This window comes from Balaenoptera acutorostrata, chromosome 1 (genome assembly GCF_949987535.1).
Source record: "Balaenoptera acutorostrata chromosome 1, mBalAcu1.1, whole genome shotgun sequence".
NCBI lineage: Eukaryota > Metazoa > Chordata > Mammalia > Artiodactyla > Balaenopteridae > Balaenoptera > Balaenoptera acutorostrata.
In genome coordinates this window covers 123,105,821-123,125,729 of record NC_080064.1, presented here as the reverse complement: position 1 = coordinate 123,125,729, position 19,909 = coordinate 123,105,821, and the positions used below count along the sequence as shown (strand labels likewise).

At 36.9% G+C, this 19,909-nt stretch overlaps 1 protein-coding gene across 1 annotated transcript in view; it reads left to right on the top strand.

Moving 5' to 3' along the window:
- Positions 1-19,704, top strand: part of TMCO1 (transmembrane and coiled-coil domains 1) — a 54,506-nt gene extending 34,802 nt beyond the window's left edge. The window contains exon 7 of the mRNA XM_007191080.3: positions 19,127-19,704. Within this exon, the coding sequence (XP_007191142.1) occupies positions 19,127-19,225 (99 nt within the window). The 3' untranslated portion in view covers positions 19,226-19,704. The remainder of the gene's footprint in view (positions 1-19,126) is intronic.
- Positions 19,705-19,909: the final 205 nt, after the last annotated feature.

The window sequence follows — 19,909 nt, the reverse complement described above, 5'->3', positions numbered from 1 at the left end:
GAGCGAAGAAGCTTCATCTGCTGCTCCCATTGCTCACATTACTGCTTGAACCATCTCCCTGCTGCCCGTCCATGGAAAAAATTGTCTTCCGTGAAACCAGTCCTTGGTACCAAAAAGTTTGGGGACTGCTGGTCTAGATGATAAATATTTTTGTATTTACTTTTCAGACCATACAGTCTCTGTCACAACAACTTAACTCTGCCATTATAGTATGAAAACAGTCCTAGACAATATGTAAATGAATGAGTGTGGCTGTGTTCCATCAAAACTGTATTTATAAAAACAGGGGCTTCCCTGGTGGCGCAGTGGTTAGGAATCCGCCTGCCAATGCAGGGGACATGGGTTCGAGCCCTGGTCCAGGAAGATCCCACATGCCACAGAGCAACTAGGCCCGTGAGCCACAACTACTGAGCCTGTGCTCTAGAGCTTGCGAGCCACCACTACTGAAGCCCACTTGCCACAACTACTGAAGCCCATGCACCTAGATCCCATGCTCCGCAACAAGAGAAGCCACTGCAGTGAGAAGCCCGCACGCCACAACGAAGAGTAGCCCCCGCTAGCTGCAACTAGAGAAAACCCGTGCGCAGCAATGAAGGCCTAATGCAGCCATTAATTAATTAATTAATTTATAAAAACCGGGCAGTAGACCAGCCATGCTAACTCCTGAGAATACAAAAAAAAGGTGAAAGGTGATGGGTGGGGAGAGAAGGGGCAGCAAAAAAAAACAAAAAAATTCAGTGTGTTTGTTTTCAGCCAAGGAAGATATATATTCATACTTTTAATTTCCGCTTGTCCGATCCTATGCACTGATATTAATAAGAGAAAAGTATATAGAGCTCTAGTATAAGTATTCTGAGATATTAAAAATCTTTGAAAAATCACCTAAATGGCCTACTTTTATCATTTTTATTAGCTGCCAATAGTTTCTGTATTCTGTTCCCCATTGGTTGTTAGTATGTATACTAACAGGAGGATTATGAACTTATATCCAGTCTGAAATACTTCAGCATTTGAAGTGTTACTATGGAATATATGCTTCTTTCTTTAAATTAAAATTCCTTTCTCTTATTCCCTTTCTCTTTCTAAGTTTTGTTTTGTTGTTTTATTTGTTTTTTAAGATCTTAGGTTGCATAAGAGTTGACTCTGTTGATGCATGTGAAATGAGCCGTCATAAAATATGAGGCTTTCAGATTAGAGACTATTATGATTCCCTCAATGAAGCCATTCTTTTTTTTAATTAATTAATTAATTTATGTATATATTAAAAAAAATTTTTTTTGGCTGTGTTGGGTCTTTGTTGCTGCACATGGGCTTTCTCTAGTTGCAGCGAGCGGGGACTACTCTTCATTGTGGTATGCGGGCTTCTAGTGATTTCTTAATTTCCTGTATATACCTTAAAGCATAGTGTGCACCTAAAAGGCATATGTGAAACAAACAGTAGATACTACACCCAAATATAAACTTATAAACTTGGAAAATTGGGGTTATACCACTTTATACTCCCTAGAACAATGTAGGAAAATTCATGTTGCCCCCAACCTCCAGTAGAAATTGTCAAACTTTTGGGTTTTTACCAATCTAATAGATAAGAATTGCTCTCTCATTGTAGTTTTAATTTGCTCATTTGGATTGAGCATCTCTATTTGTCTAAGAGCTATTCATGTATATTTTTTCTTTCTTTGGTAGGCGAGACACTGTGTATGCTTTTTGCCTATTTCGCTATTGGGTTGTTGGTCTTTTTCTTAATTTTTAGCTCTTAGGGAGATTAGCTCTCTCTGTGATCTAAGTTACTAATAATTTTTACAAATTGTCATTCGTGTTTGTTTTACTTAGTATGGTTTTTGCCATGCAAAATTTTGTTTGCTGGAGGTTTTTTGTTGTTTTTTTTTGTTTTGTTTTTTCCTTTTTTGGTTTACTAGTCTTTAACTAAAGTTATAAAGAAATTCATCCTTGTTTTCTTCTAGTACATTTTGGTTTCATTCTTTATATTTAAATCATGGTTCGATGCATTTGGAGTTGACACTGGTGTACCTTATTTATTCTTTGCTCTTGTACTTTGCCAACTATTATGTGATTTTTATGAGGGAAAACATGGATTCATTTGAGATCAAAGATTGCCTATCCCTTGTTTTCAAAGACTGAGAAGCCAGGGGGTCAAAAGAATGCAGTAAGGTTAATGATTATTCTTGAATCTAGTGTGTATTTGAATAGGACGAAGCCCTGTCAGCAGCCTACTATTAATATTTTCTCTGGAGTGCCTGGCTAAATTCCTCTTTGAAATTTGTAAGTCTGTTCAGATCCCAGTGCAAGTGTTTGGCTGGGGACACTCCTCCTTCCTTCACACCTTGTGTAGATAATCAGGTCTTTTGGAATGCGCAGGTGTCATAGGGTGGGCTAAGCATTGTGATCTGAACCCCTAGAGTAAAAGAATATGGAGGAGTGGGTCAAAATATACGTGTCATACCTATAGAGTCTCAAGGTTTAAACTTGTCAGTGTGACTGCCCCTGGTAGCAATTTTCCTGAGGAATCCTCAAGGCAATGCTGTCTTATGTCCAGAAGCTACTTTCTGGTTTCCTATATTCAGTAATTCCAGTGCTTTTAATCTTTCTTGTTTATTGTGGTAAAATAGATATAACATAAAATATGCTGCTTTAACCATTTTTAACTGTACAATTCTGTGACATTAAGTACATTGTACGTTGTCATATGACCATCACCACTATCCATCTCTAGAACTTTTTCATCTTCCCAAACCGAAAATCTCTGCCCATTAAACACTAAATCTCCATTACCCTCTCCCCTCAGTCCCTGGCAACAACCATTCTACTTTCTGTCTCTGTGAATTTGGCTGTTCATATTTGTGAATTTGACCTCATATATAAGTAGAATCATACTTATGTCCTTTTGTAACTGGCATGTTTTAAAGGTTCATCCATGTTGTAGCATGTGTCAGAATTTCTTTCCTTTTTAAGGGTGAATAGACATTCCATTGTATGTATATACCACATTTTGTTTATTCATCTGTCAAAGGACATTGGATTGCTTCTACCTTTTGGCTGTTGTGAGTAATGCTGCTGTGAACACGGGTGTATAAATGTCTGAATTCCTGTTTTCCCTTCTTTTTGCATATATACCCAGAAGTAGAATTGCTGATCATACTGCAATTCTATGTTTAATTTTTTGAGGAATCAACATACTGTTTTCCATAACTACTCATCATTTTACCCAGTACTGTTATCTTAAGGCTTCAGTTCGCCACCAGTTTGAGACCATTTTTAAAAGAATACAAGTAATTTCTCATGCTTTTGTTTCAGTGAGTGAAAACCATAATTTCGTTCACTCAGGGTTAATGTTTATGCTGAACGTGTAAAAACAAAATGTATTTTATTCGTTACCTCCAGCAATGGTGGGGTGGCCTTGCTTGTTTTAATGGGGAAGTCTTCTTGTAGTAAATTAGAATATAGCATCTAGGGGAATGAGAAACATTTCTGTTATTCATGTCCTTAAACTATCAACAGTTTAATTGCTGAAGTGAGTAGATAGTTCTATCACCAGGTTTCTGGAATTTGTTTTAAACATCTTATATTTGTGAAAGATTATGATATTTACATATGTCAGTTAATAACGTCTCTACAGCATTAACCAGAATCCACTTCCTTTACTGAGAGTGATAGTGTGATTAAATCAACTAGCTCCAGTCCCTTCGTGACAATACCCCAAGGGTAGGAGTGTGCTAACTGGTTTTAAAAAAAGTGTCACCTTAAGAACAACTGCTAAAAAAAAAAAGAAAACTGCTAACTTTCTATATCATGCCCCCTTATTATGATGGAGGTATAATATTAGGTTGAATTAAGGGTATCTGTCTGCTTCAGTAATTTTTTCCCCCTGTCTATAAGAGAACTTACTATCACATTAATAATAATCCCTTGATAGAGTCCTCTGTTCATTTATTCATTCAACAAAATTGAACACATATGTGTATCAGGCTCTGTGCTGGGTGCTTAGTATACAGTTATATAAAAAAAAAAACTGACGTGTGATTATGGTCCTTGCCCTCATGGAACTTATGTTTCTTTTCAAATAAAAAGGTTAATTTTCCCCACCTGCAACTTCACTTCTAAAGAAATCATTATCAAATATGAGGGTATAGAAGTACATTTAAAATTATTTCTGTTATACCAATGAGAGTGGAGGCAGATTAAACAAAGATTAAACTTTAAACCTAAACTAAGGCAATTTTATGACATTACTAATTCACGTAAGTATTTGTGAGTCTGGTTTTTATCTATTACTTATTTTTTTCATGTTCTAGTATGTTAGTGATTATATGATTCACCATCGACTTAAGAGTTTTCAAGGAGGCACTTCCCTGGTGGCGCATTGGTTAAGAATCCGCCTGCCAATGCAGGGGACATGGGTTCGAGCCCTGGTCCGGGAAGATCCCACATGCTGCGGAGCAACTAAGCCCGTGCACCACAACTACTGAGCCTGCGCTCTAGAGCCCGTAAGCCACAACCACTGAGCCCTTGTGCCACAACTACTGAAGCCTGTGCTCCTAGAGCCCGTGCTCCGCAACAAAGAAGCCACCGCAATGAGAAGCCCGCGCACGGCAAAGAGGAGCCCCTACCCACCGCAAGAGAAAGCCCGCGTACAGCAACGAAGACCCAACGCAGCCAAAAATAAATAAAGTTATTAAAAAAAAACAAAGAGTTTTCAAGTAAAAGCAGAAATAATACTTACTGATAATAGATTTTAAGACACATTCTTACTTCAGAAACTTTAAAATGGTGGGGAGAGAGGAGGAATGCATTATAAGGTTGAGGAAGTATAGTATTTGGAGGTAAAAACCAAGGTTTGATTCTTGTTGACACTTACTGGCCGAGTGTCCTTGGGAAACTCTCTGAGTCTCAATTTTCACAAAGGTGAAATGGGGTTTGGTGTACAACCTCACCATGTTATGATAATCAGATGACAATGATATAGAAGGTTAGCAGTTTTTCTTAAGGTGATACTTTTTTTAAAAACCAGTTATAAAATAAGTATTTAAATTTTTAAAATTAGTATTTGTTTCCCAGCCCTAGATAGGACCGGTTCTTTTCACAGATTAAAACATGGTGATATGTCATATTAACTGAAAAGAAATCTAATTACCTTTCCTAATTTTATCTTTCTCCTTTTGTTTACTTGCTTAAATGTGTAGTGATTAGCGATTAGCTGCCTTGACCTTCACATCACTGTTTCCTTTGTCTGACTTTGTAGCAGCGGAAATGGTAGGTCTGCCAGCTTTTATCAGAGGTGATAAGTTAGTCCAGGGCAGTGATGAAATTTAAGAATAATGGGAAATTTTCTTAATTCCTAAAATTAAGGTACTTGCTTTTTTTTTTTTCCTTTCCTTTTCTTATTATGAGTCAGTAGTGGGTTGAGTAAATGGTGATCTCCTCTACAGAAGGTGCTCTAAATCTTAGTGAAAATACCCGCAGACTTACCTGGTGAACAGCTAAGGGAAAAGTGGTCTGTTCTTATAAATTTATATGACAGTAAAAGCTATGAACAGAATTCTCTTTTCTTTGCAGGCAAAAAGGGTTAGTGGTTCTGAGGAAAAGTACAAGAAAGAGTTTCTTTTTTTTTTTGTCACTCACATCTTAATATATAACTTTAATGGATGTATGACTGTAATCTGAAGAAGTATCAGTGAGAATTTGTCATTGTCTCCTTCAACAGACATATGTGCTCAGGACAGTGATAAAAATAAGTAAATTTTATTTTTTCTCTCACTTTTGGCTTTCCTAGGGCAAAGAATTTTGATATGGCTTGTAAAAATAGGTTCTAATTATGTCATGTCAGTATATCTTAAAGTCATCAGAATGATAGGACAAGATAGATGCCTGCCATCTCTTGTACCTCATCATTAATTTATGTCACTTTATTTAAGGATTATAACTTAAGTCATTAATTTCAGTATAGCTCATCTATAAGCAAGGCATTTTCATTTGTAATATTTAACTTCAAATCAGAGAATGCATGTGATTCAGAACAGATTATTCAGGCATCATCTTAATCTGATCCCTTTGAATTGTTTCAGTGCATGAGTTCAAGGCTTTATTTAGAATATTCCTGTCCTTGCAAAAGAATGATTCAAGTCCTTATACTATGCCAGGAATTCTTCTTTGATGCTGAGAATGCAAGAGCAAGAAGTGATTGTCTCTACCCTTGTAGAACTCACAGTCTATGTGGGAAGACAGACCCATAAGTAATAGTAGAGTGTGATTGATGCCCTTTGTGTGTGTGTGCATGTACAAATACGGTATAGGAGGGGAAAAAAGTGCTATGGAAGTGAAATGGCTGCAGGGATTATTTCTATGAAACAAAGATTTTATACAAGAGGGCCATTTAAGTTGTATCTTGAAGGATGAGTAGGGGTTTTCCAATCTTATCAGAATATTCTTGGCATGGTATGAGTAAAAACATGGAGGCTTGAAAGTGTGTAGTGGATATAGAGACCACTGAGTCCAGAGTTCTTGGTGGGATATAATAGGAGATGAAGCATGTCACTGCTTGTACTGATTTCTGTCTCTTTCTTTTTCTTTTTTTTTTTTTTAATGGAAATGTGGGAGTTGTTGCACAGAAGTGGTATTTATTTATTTATTATTTTTGGCTGTGTTGGGTCTTCGTTTCTGTGCGAGGGCTTTCTCTAGTTGTGGCAAGCGGGGGCCACTCTTCATCACGGTGCGTGGGCCTCTCACTATCGCGGCCTCTCTTGCTGCGGAGCACAGGCTTCAGACGCGCAGGCTCAGTAGTCGTGGCTCACGGGCCCAGTTGCCCCGCGGCATGTGGGATCTTCCCAGACCAGCGCTCGAACCCGTGTCCCCTGCATTAGCAAGCAGATTCTCAACCACTGCGCCACCAGGGAAGCCCTGTTTCTTTCTTTATATGTGTTTCTTATAGTGCAAATCTACTAGTGACAAATTCTCTTAATCTTCATTTATCCAAAAATATTTATTTTATCTTTATTCTTGAAGAATATTTTCATGGGATACAGAATTCTGGGTTGACTGTGTTTGTTTTAATCCTTTAGCATTTTAAAATGTCTTTCCACTATCTTCTGGCCTCCATTGTTTTTGATGAGCAGTCCTTTATATCTTTGTATCCCTACAGATAATGTGTCACTTTTCTCTGGCTGCTTTCAAATTTTGTTTTAAGTTTGGTTTTCAGCAATTTGACTATGATGTGCCTAGGGCATTTAAAAAAAATTATCCTGCTAGAGTTTATGGTTTTATAAAATCTGGGAAAATTTCAGCAATTATTTTTTCAAATATTTTTTTCTGCCCCATTCTTTCTTGTGTGATTCCGTTTACATATACATTAATCCTCTGGTGCGGATTTGATGGCTCATTCTCCTTTCAAAACTTTGGTATTTTCCAATAGGACACTGAGTCTGTTCAATTTTTTAAAAGTCTATTTCTCTCTGTTCTTTAGATAGGATAATTTCTAGTAATCTGTCTTCAAGTTCATGACTCCTCTTTCATCTGAGTTAACCCTAAGCTCATCCAATGATTTTAAAATTTTGATACTGTATTTTTTAGTTCCAGAATTTCCATTTGGTTCTTTTTGGCTTTTCTCTTTCCCTGCTGAGATTTCCTATTTGTTCATTTATTACGAACATATTTTCTTTTATGTCCTTAGGCATAGTTAAGCTGTTTTAAAAACCCTATCTACTAATTCCAGCATTTGGATCGTCTCAAGGTTGAGCTCTATCTGTTGCCTGTTTTCTTTAGTATGGGTCAAGTTTTCCTATTTCTTTGTATGTCTAGTAATTTTAGACTGTATCTTGGGCATTGTGAATGATAGGCTGTAGAGATTCTAGATTCTGTTATTCTTAAAAGAGTGGGAGGTTTGTTTGTTTGTTTGTTTAAGTGGGCAATTAAGTTGGCACTCAAACTCCAAAGTCTGTCTCCTTTGTGGTAGGCAGCACCTGAGATCTTAGTTATTTTAGTCTTAGCTCGGCTGCTTGAAGACAGTCTCATGCGTGAATGGTTTAAGAGTCAGCCAGAGATATGGGCAGAGTTTAGATGTAAAATTTTGAACTCTCCTTTTAGCTATTTTCCAAGATTTTTTCCCCTCAACTTTCAGTTGCTATGGTTGCCCTAAACTCTGTCCTTTGGTTCTTCAAACCAGTAAGACTACAATTTCATTCTGAGTTATAGATACCCCACATGGTGCCGGCTGGGTTCTACTATCCATTTTGAGATTTTTAAAAGGATAAAACATCTTGTCTTCTTACACAAAACTCAAATTCAGAACATTCAGAACGTTCTCCTTGACTGGTCGAAATTGTCACTTGATCCCCTAATCCCCCCAAAAGAGACATTTATTACGAAAGAGGCCTTTGGACATCCTAGGACAGAAAATATTCATTCAACTTTACAAAGGAGGTGGTGTTACTCTGGTGCAGATTTGATGGCTCATCCTCCTTTCAAAATTTTGATTTCCACTTTGTAAGATATGTGTTGAAGTCTGCAATATAATTTGTTACAACATAGACACATTCTAGAATGTTAGAGCCACAGCCACACAGGACTGTGGCTCCTTGAAGGTGCTTGATGGGGAAGTTTGAAGGGCCCAGTAGGGGGCTTCAGGTTCCCAACACTATTTCATCTCTTTTCTGTGTTGGGTTTTTACATGATTTTGTTTAAAGAAAGGATTCTGTGGCTAAAGGGTCTGAAAACAATCAACCTAGTGAGCCCCCTTCTTTTAAATGCAAGGAAAATTGAGACTTGGTAAAGTGAAAAGATACTGCTTATTACTTTCTTTGCCTAGTTTGCTAGTACTGGAAAGCAAGTCTTCTGACTGCTAACCCAGTATTATTTCAGCTACACTGGTGTTGTACTGTCATTAAATATTTAATCTCTACATCATTCTCCTAAATAGCCTATTTTGATACAATGTGAAAATCCTGGGACTGTTGGATGGGGCCATTTGAGGTGATTGGATTTTACACACAGCATTATGAATAAAGTAAAGATTATGTTATAGGAACTTGATGAGAAATTGTAATCAGTTGGAAAGGAAGGCTGGTTGTCAGATGCCAGAGAAACTAACAAAAGAGTGAAGTAAGGACTGCCATGGCTGAGTTATTTTAGCTAAATGACTAAGAAATAAAATTTAGCAGAATGTGTTTATTGCCAGTGACCTGGGTCTTCCCAGAATATCCAGTTAGCAACCAACAATTTCCTTTTCTTGATCACCGGTCCTTATCCTTTGCAGAGAGGAAGGAACGCAAATCCTGTAGTGGTATTTTTCTGGGTTTCCTGCCAATAGAAGGCATGATTACGGGAAAATGTTTTTCCTTTGTTTTTCTCTTCTGACATATACTCTTCAGTTGTTACCCTGTTACACAGGACTGGACAGAAATGCAAAATAATTGTTTTATATCTTTCCAAAACCTTACCATACTTTTTTTCTTTTTAATTTTTAAATTATTTTTATTTTTTTAATTAATTTTTTAAATTAATTTTAAATTTAATTTTTATTGAAGTAAAGTTGAATTACAGTGTTGTGTAAATTACTGCTGTACAGCAAAGTGACTCACTTATACATATATATACATTCTTTTTCATATTCTTTTTCATTATGGTTTATCACAGGATATTGAATATAGTTCCCTGTGCTATAACAAGTAGGACCTTGTTGTTTATCCATTCTATATATACCAGTTTGTATCTGCTAATCCCCAGCTCCCACTCCTACCCTCTCCTACCCCCCTCCCCATTGGCAACCACCAGTCTATTCTCTATGTCCCTGATTTTGTTTCTGTTTCATAGGTAGGTTCGTTTGTGTCATATTTTAGATTCCACATATAAGTGATATTATATGGTATTTGTCTTTCTCTTTCTGACTTAATTCACTTAGTTTGATCATTTCTAGTTGCATCCATGTTGCTGCAAATGGCATTATTTCATTCTTTTTTATAGCTGAGTAGTATTCCATTGTATATATATACCACATCTTCTTTATCCATTCATCTGTTGATGCACATTTAGGTTGTTTCCATGTCTCGGCTGTTGTGAATAGTGCCACTGTGAACATAAGGGTGCATGTATCTATTTGAATTATAGTTTTGTCCAGATACATGCCTGGGAGTGGGATTGCTTTATCATATGGTAATTCTATTTTTTAGTTTTCTGAGGAACCTCCATACTGTTTTCTATAGTGGCTACACCAACTTACATTCCCATCAACAGTGTAGGAGGGTTCCCTTTTCTCCATATGCTCTCCAACATTTGTTATTTGTAAACTTTTTAATGATGGCCATTCTGACTGGTGTGAGGTGATACCTCATTGCAGTTTTCTTTTGATTTAAAAAATTTTTTTTCTTTTTTTTTTTTTTTAATAAATTTATTTATTTAGTTAGTTTTTTGGCTGCATTGAGTCTTTGTTACTGCGCACGGGCTTTCTCTAGTTGCTGCAAGCAGGGGCTACTCTTCGTTGTGGTGTGCAGGCTTCTCATTGCGGTGGCTTCTCTTGTTGCAGAGCACGGGCTCTAGGTGCACGGGCTTCAGTAGTTGTGGCTTGCAGGCCCAGTAGTTGTGGCTCATGGGCTCTAGAGCACAGGCTCAGTAGTTGCGGTGCACAGGCTTAGTTGCTCCACGGAACGTGAGATCTTCGCAGACCAGGGCTCGGACCTGTGTGCCCTGCATTGGCAGGCAGATTCTTAACCCCTGGGCCACCAGGGAAGTCCCATGCATTTTTTTTTTTTAGCATTTCAACCCCTTTTTCCAGTTAAATCTTACACAGAACCACCAAGTAGAAAAGCAGTAAAAGTGGTAGAAGTGAGAGAGGGGTCCCAGAACCCCAACTATCTGCTTCTCTGCCTTTATCCTCTTCCCAACTCAATCTCCCCCCACCTACCCCACCGCTGGAGTCCCTGGGCACCCTGGGGGGCAACAGTCTGAGAACAATGGATCTGCCCATTTTTCTATTGGGTTTTTTGTTGTTGTTGTTGCTGAGTTGTACGAGCTGTTTGTATAGTTTGGAAATTAAGCCCTTGTCAGTCACATCGTTTGCAAATATTTTCTCCCATTCTGTAGGTTGTATTTTCATATTGTTTATCGTTTCCCTTGCTGTGCAAAAGCTTGCAGGTTTGATTTTGGTCCCATTTGTTTATTTTTGTTTTATTTCTATTTCCTTGGGAGACTCACATCTTATATTTTGCATTTCTGTTAAGTGTTCTTCCATATCATGTTCATAATATATTAAAACTCCTGTCTTTTTAGCAAAGTGCATATTTCTAAACTAAATCTTGCTAATTAAGAAGGCCTGAAAAATTGGAGGAGAATTGAGAGGCTGTAAGAAAGCAGTCAGGTCAAGTTTAATGGATGAGATTGTTGAAAGATATAAAGGAGATAATGTATACACACATACCTGCTATATACACTGTGAAGCTCAGTGACTGTTTATTGAATTACAGCCTGACAGTTGGATCCCCTTTTTTTATCTGCATGTAAGGATAATAATAAGCCTGCTTCATGGAGTTGTTGTGAGGATTAAAGGAGAACATAGATGTGAAGTGCTTAGAACAATGCCTGGCTGGCACTTTGAGATAGCACCTATGGAAATATTTGTCTTTATTTTAAATTATCCTGTTCAGCAATATTTCAAAAAGTTGAAGGCAAAGAATGAGAAAAGGATATACAACTATTATTAATACAACTATTGTTTTTCCATATATTCTTACAGTATTTATATGCATTTTTATAGACTATTTTTTTAGAGCAATTTTAGGTTCACAGCAAAATTGAGTGGACTGTACAGAGATTTCCCATCTAACTCCTTGTCCCCCACTTGCACACAGCCTCCCCCACTATCAACACCTTGCATAATAGTGATACGTTCTTTTTACAATCAATGAACCTACACTAATACATCATTATCACCCAAAGTCCATGACTTACATTAATGTTCACTCTTGGTATTGTACCTTCTGTGGGTTTTGATTTATATGCCTTTATTCACTTAACAATGTAACATATATATATTTTCTATGGTGTGCTCATACATAGTCTTCATAATTGTGTATTTTTTTATAGGCCAGGCCTGCTACAATATTTTTCACTCCTAAGGTGAAAATCCCTTAGAGAGTTGTTTAATAGAGGAAAACTGTGCCTGATTTGTAACCTTTCTCTGCCTCAGCTTTCTCATCTCGAAAACAAGGATAACTAAGGACTGGTATCTAGTCTTTAAAATTATTTTCAAACTTTAAAGTGCATAGAAATGTAGGATAGTATTACTGCTGTGGAGGAAAAATTTTATCTGAGAAAAACCGTTGTGGGTTCATTTGTGAGACTATAGGAATTTAAACTGATGGTTTAGAATTTCACTAAAGGATAAGGTTGCAGAGGGTTGGTATTGAAATACAAATGCTTGAGTAAAGTACCATTGATAAACTTGATTTAGTGTTTCCAAAGGGAGTCTGTGACAAGAACCACAAGGAAATCCAAAGCACTGCCTGGATTTCCATGAACTTGAACCTTGTTTTGACATTCTTGTTGCTGTTGTGGTTGTTGCTGTTAGGGCTGTTTTCCATCTAGAGCAGTGGCTTGTGTACAATAGTCATTTGTGTGTTTTTAATTCATAATGAGACTGTCCACAGTCTACCCTTTCAGTCTGCCTTTCAAAATATTGCCTGTTTTCCTTTCATTTGTCTTCTTTAAATCACAGTAAACGTGCGATTTAAAGGGCATCAGAGGTTTTTACACTGGTCTTTATCTCTAAAATGGTAAGGAGTCACTTAATTGACCCCTGTCTCTACAGAATAACGGAGCAAGGATGCCTTGTATATTTTGTCTAGACTGTATTATTCTAGTCATTAACTAGACAAATGTGTTTATCAGCAGCTAATTCTCAAATGTCTTATTATTTCAAATTTTATCTTTAAAGTAATTTACCATCATGCGTTGCTTAATGCTGGATACATTGTAGGTGGTCAGTAAGTACTTACTGACTAAGTAAAAGAAGTCGGGGGACTTCCCTGGTGGTGCAGTGGTAAAGAATCCACCTGCCAGCGCAGGGGACGCGGGTTCGAGCCCTGGTCTGGGAAGATCCCACATGCCGCGGAGCAACTAAACCTGTGTGCCACAAATACTGAGCCTGCACTCGGAGAAGCCCGAGCACCGCAATGAAGAGTAGCCCCTGCTCTTCGCAACTAAAGAAAGCCCCACACAGCAACAAAGACCCGATGCAGCCAATAAATAAATAAATAATTTAAAAATAAATAAATAAAAGAAGTTGGAAATTTAGTGACATTCTATCATTTGGTCTTCTTATTGCTTTGTGCAGTGGATTTTTAGAGGGAGGCATGAAGGAGCTATTTTTATTATGAAAGTAATACAGACATTCTCCAGCTTTACTAAGGGGACGTAACCTGAACTACTAATGATAGATTTTTCTTCTTAACCTGTTTTTAGATTTCTTTTTAAAGTACAGCATGATCTATAGTATTGTGAGTGACTGAATGAATGAATAAATAAAGTATTTTATGGCAAATATAATTAAATGAGTTCTTAAAGCTGTGTCTTCATATTTAAATATTATGTGATATTCTGACAGAGTGTTATCTCAGAAATATAAACACATCAGTATCAATTATTCTTTTTTTTGAATATTTGAATTTTATTTATTTTTTTATACAGCAGGTTCTTATTAGTTATCTATTTTATACATATTAGTGTATATATGTCAATCCAATTGCCCAATTCATCACACCACCACCATCCCCCGCTGCTTTCCCCCCTTGGTGTCCATATGTTTGTCCCCTACATCTCTGTCTCTATTTCTGCTCTGCAGACTGGTTCATCTGTACCATTTTCTAGGTTCCACATATATACTTTAATATATGGTAATTGTTTTTCTCGTTCTGACTTACTTCACTCTGTATGACAGTCTCTAGATCCATCCACGTCTCTACAAATGACCCAATTTCGTTCCTTTTTATGGCTGAGTAATATTCCGTTGTATATATGTACCACATCTTCTTTATCCATTTGTCTGTCAGTGGGCATTTAGGTTGCTTCCATGACCTGGCTATTGGAAATAGTGCTGCAATGAACACTGGGGTGCATGTGTCTTTTTGGATTATGGTTTCCTCTGGGTATATGCCCAGTAGTGGGATTGCTGGGTCATATGGTAGTTCTATTTTTATTTTTTTAAGGAACCTCCATACTGTTCTCCATAGTGCCTATATCGATTTACATTCCCACCAACAGTGCAAGAGGGTTCCCTTTTCTCCACACCCTCTCCAGCATTTGTTGTTTGTAGATTTTCTGATGATGCCCATTCTAACTGGTGTGAGGTGATACCTCATGGTAGTTTTGAGTTGCATTTCTCTAATAATTAGTGATGTTGAGCAGCTTTTCATGTGCATCTTGGCCATCTGTATGTCTTCTTTGGAGAAATGTCTGTTTAGTTCTTCTGCCCATTTTTTGATTGGGTTCTTTGTTTTTTTTAATATTGAGCTGCATGAGCTGTTTATATATTTTGGAGATTAATCCTTTGTCCGTTCATTCGTTTGCAAATATTTTCTCCCATTCTGAGGGTTGTCTTTCCATCTTGATTGTAGTTGCCTTTGCTTTGCAAAAGCTTTGAAGTTTCATTAGGTCCCATTTGTTTATTTTTGTTTTTATTTCCATTACTCTAGGAGGTGGATCAAAAAAGATCTTGCAGTGATTTATGTCAAAGAGTATTCTTCCTATGTTTTCCTCTAAGAGTTTTATAGTGTCCAGTCTTACATTTAGGTCTCTAATCCATTTCGAGTTTATTTTTGTGTATGGTGTTAGGGAGTGTTCTAATTTCATTCTTTTCCATGTAGCTGTCCAGGTTTCCCAGCACGACTTAGTGAAGAGACTGTCTTTTCTCCTTTGTATATCCTTGGGTTTGTCATATATGGCCTTTATTATGTTGAGGTAGGTTTCCTCTATTCCCACTTTCTGGAGAGTTTTTATCATAAATGGGTGTTGAATTTTGTGAAAAGCTTTTTCTGCATCTGTTGAGATGATCACATGGTTTTTCTTCTTCAGTTTGTTAATATGGTGTATCACATTGATTGATTTGCGTATATTGAAGAATCCTTGCATCCATGGGATAAATTCCACTTCATCACGGTGTATGATCCTTTTAATGTGTTGTTGGATTCTGTTTGCTAGTATTTTGTTGAGGATTTTTGCATCTATATTCATCAGTGATATTGGTCTGTAATTTTCTTTTTTTGTAGTATCTTTGTCTGGTTTTGGTATCAGGGTGATGGTGGCCTCATAGAATGAGTTTGGGAGTGTTCCTTCCTCTGCAATTTTTTGGAAGAGTTTGAGAAGGATAGGTGTTAGCTCTTCTCTAAATGTTTGATAGAATTCACCTGTGAAGCCATCTGGTCCTGGACTTTTGTTTGTTGGAAGATTTTTAATCACAGTTTCAATTTCATTACTTGTGATTGGTCTGTTCATATTTTCTGTTTCTTCCTGGTTCAGTCTTGGAAGGTTATACCTTTCTAAGAATTTGTCCATTTCTTCCAGGTTGTCCATTTTATTGGCATAGAGTTGCTTGTAGTAGTCTCTTAGGATGCCTTGTATTTCTGCGGTGTCTGTTGTAACTTCTCCTTTTTCATTTCTGATTTTATTGATTTGAGTCCTCTCCCTCTTTTTCTTGATGAGTCTGGCTAATGGCTTATCAATTTTGTTTATCTTCTCAAAGAACCAACTTTTAGTTTTATTGATCTTTGCTATTGTTTTCTTTGTTTCTGTTTCATTTATTTCTGCTCTGATCTTTATGATTTCTTTCCTTCTGCTAACTTTGGGTTTTGTTTGTTCTTCTTTCTCCAGTTTCTTTAGGTGTAAGGTTAGATTGTTTACTTGAGATTTTTCTTGTTTCTTTAGGTAGGCTTGTATAGCTATAAACTTCCCTCTTAGAACTGCTTTTGCTGCATCCCATAGGTTTTGGGTCATCGTGTTTTCATTGTCATTTGTCTCTAGGTATTTTTTGATTTCCTCTTTGATTTCTTCAGTGATCTCTTGGTTATTTAGTAACGTATTGTTTAGCCTCCATGTGTTTGTCTTTTTTACGTTTTTTTCCCTGTAATTCATTTTTAATCTCATAGCGTTGTGGTCAGCAAAGATGCTTGATATGATTTCAGTTTTCTTAAATTTACTGAGGCTTGATTTGTGACCCAAGATGTGATCTATCCTGGAGAATGTTCTGTGCGCACTTGAGAAGAACGTGTAATCTGCTGTTTTTGGATGGAATGTCCTATAAATATCAATGAAATCTATCTGGTCTATTGTGTCATTTAAAGCTTCTGTTTCCTTATTAATTTTCTGTCTGGATGATCTGTCCATTGGTGTAAGTGAGGTGTTGAAGTCCCCCACTATTATTGTGTTACTGTCAATTTCCTCTTTTAGAGCTGTTAGCAGTTGCCTTATGTATTGAGGTGCTCCTGTGTTGGGTGCATATATATTTATAATTGTTATATCTTCTTCTTGGATTGATCCCTTGATCATTATGTAGTGTCCTTCCTTGTCTCTTGTAACATTCTTTATTTTCAAGTCTATTTTATCTGATACGAGTATTGCTACTCCAGCTTTCTTTTGATTTCCATTTGCATGGAATATCTTTTTCCATCCCCTCACTTTCAGTCTGTATGTGTCCCAAGGTCTGAAGTGGGTCTCTTGTAGACAGCATATATATGGGTCTTGTTTTTGTATCCATTCAGCAAGCCTGTGTCTTTTGGTTGGAGCATTTAATCCATTCACGTTTAAGGTAATTATCGATATGTATGTTCCTATTACCATTTTCTTAATTGTTATAGGTTTGTTTTTGTAGGTCCTTTTCTTCTCTTGTGTTTCCCACCTAAAGAAGTTCCTTTAGCATTTCTTGTAGGGCTGGTTTCGTGGTGCTGAATTCTCTTAGCTCTTTCTTGCCTGTAAAGCTTTTGATTTGTCTGTAGAATCTGAATGAGATCCTTGCTGGGTAGAGTAATCTTGGTTATAGGTTCTTCCCTTTCATCACTTTAAATATATCATGCCACTCCCTTCTGGCTTGTAGAGTTTCTGCTGAGAAATCAGCTGTTAACCTTATGGGAGTTCCCTTGTATGTTATTTGTCGTTTTTCCCTTGCTGCTTTCAATAATTTTTCTTTGTCTTTAATTTTTGCCACTTTGATTACTATGTGTCTCGGTGTGTTTCTCCTTGGGTTGATCCTGTATGGGACTCTCTGCGGTTCCTGGACTTGGGTGGCTATTTCCTTTCCCATGTTAGGGAAGTTTTCGACTATAATCTCTTCAGATATTTTCTCTGGTCCTTTCTCTCTCTCTTCTCCTTCTGGGACCCTTATAATGCGAATGTTGTTGCATTTAATGTTGTCCCAGAGGTCTCTTAGGCTATCTTCATTTCTTCCCATTCTTTTTTCTTTATTCTGTTCTGTGGCAGTGAATTCCACCATTCTGTCTTCCAAGTCACTTATCCATTCTTCTGCCTCAGTTATTCTGCTATTGATTCCTTCTAGTGTATTTTTCATTTCAGTTATTTATTGTTCATCTCTGTTTGTTTGTTCTTTAATTCTTCTAGGTGTTTGTTCTTTAATTCTTCTAGGTCTTTGTTAAACATTTCTTGCGTCTTCTCGATCTTTGCCTCCATTCTTTTTCCGAGGTCCTGGATCATCTTCACTATCATTATTCTGAATTCTTTTCTGGAATGTTGCCTATCTCCACTTCATTTAGTTGTTTTTCTGGGGTTTTATCTTTTTCCTTCATCTGGTACAAAGTCCTCTGCCTTTTCATTTTGTCTATCTTTCTGTGAATGTGGTTTTCCTTCCACAGGCTGCAGAACTGTAGTTCTTCTTGCTTCTGCTGTCTGCCCTCTCAGTAGCAATTATTCTTAATGATAAAGGATTGGGGAGTGTATACTTCAGAGGAGCCTAGATATAGATATTCTCATAGTGCCTTATGCACATTAGGTACTCAATAACTGTTGAACGAATGAATGCATACAAGCTAACCTGCCTACCCTGGTGTAGAGTTTGTTCTGAAGAACAGAACTTTAATAGAGGAGGTACTGTGTAAGAGAACCCATTAGATTAAGAATCAAAAAACATGGGTTTTAATTCTAACTCTGTTCTTCATTGAACTTTGTAATTTTAGACAGGCCATCCTACTCTTCCAAGTTTTAATTGGAATTTCTGAAATATAAAATGAAAGACTTGAGCAAAAATAATTAGACGATCTTTAAGGTTTTTTTCCCCCTTACAGGTGCTGTACAGTATCTTAACTGACCTTATTTAACCTCTCCACATTCATGAACCCCTTCCCTCCCTCTTTAAAGCAAACCACCTCATCCCCACATCACACTGTCCACTCCTGATTGCTCTATAGAACTCCTCCACCTGTCTGCTCCCACCAGTTGAGTCATTGCCTTTCAAGAGCCAATTGTGTTTATCCCTAAACTGTTTATGCTAGTTTTACTCATTGTTGCATTTATGTTATTTAATTTAATGTTATATTAACTGATGAAATCTGAGTATAAAATAGTCTTTTCTATGAGAACTAGTTTCATAAAGTTGAGTTTCTAGAAAAAAAAACTATTGAATTAGATTTAAGTGAGACAGCTGAAAAGATGAGGGGTTGTGTAGAAACCTAGGAGGATTCTGAACTTAGATTACTTTGCAAAATTCTGAATTCTCTCACTTCTTTGAAGACATTGATACTGAATATTTCAGTTTCAGCTTCAGACGGTGCAATAATGACTAAATCCAGCTATAAGACCCATACTCAGAGAAAAGGCCTTCCTACACGAAATAGCTAATGAATGTACTTTGTGTTGAAATAAAAGATTACCTCTTTTTATGATTCTCCACTTGAAAAAATCAGCTTCTTTGGTTAGTAGACCAAGATCCCATGAGGTAAGAGGCCTTTTACTGTTCTGTGATCTCTATAATATTATAGGCCTTTTAAAAAATAAGTAGTAATCATCCTGTTTTAGGTCATATCAGTACTTTTTATTTGTAAGTTTTCTCTTTATATGAGATCTATGTTAAATACTTTTCTCTGTATCTCATTAAAACCCAATTTTTATTCTGTTTCCTTCACAGAACATCCAGAAGATCCTTGGCCTTGCCCCTTCACGAGCCGCCACCAAGCAGGCAGGTGGATTTCTTGGCCCTCCACCTCCTTCTGGGAAGTTCTCTTGAATTTAAGAAGAACCCTATAATTCCTGTCATTCTTTTTAGACACTCAAATCAGACCGGCAACTATTTTGTAGCAAGAGCCATAGGCAGCCTTAGCACTTGGGCCACTTTCTAATTTTGAGTTATTTCTAGGTTTTTTTGGATATGATTTGAATGAGAATGGCACTCAACAAGCATGATAGTGCTTTTGGTCACAGATTAATTTTTTTTAAACAAGTGTTTTGATTAGATAAGCACAGGTGATGTTTATGTAATGAGAAACGAATTCTTATTTTGCTTACCCAAATATTTCTGTGGGATCAACTTTCAAGTATGTGCTGTGTGCCATGTACCATGGAAGTTGGCTCTCTATGAGCATTTAGAGATCTGGAAGAAAAATTTAGTTTATGTAACTCTTATTTGGAACTATTTGTTGTGTGTTTTTTTCAACCCAAATATATGACCTGAGATCAATAAAAGAGGCCAAAATTTTAGCTATTTCATCTATGAGGAGAGACATGTTTTGTTTTGCCATATTTCTAGATACATATTTTTAGTAATCTGAACATAAGGGTAAACATTGGCCAGGAAGGGGCAATGCTGTTTTTGCTTTTGTTTTTTCTCTCCCATCCCCCTTACCCTGGGGCAATGTTTAAATGTAATATTTTATCATACTTGCTTCATATGCTCAAAATACAGAGTTGCTCT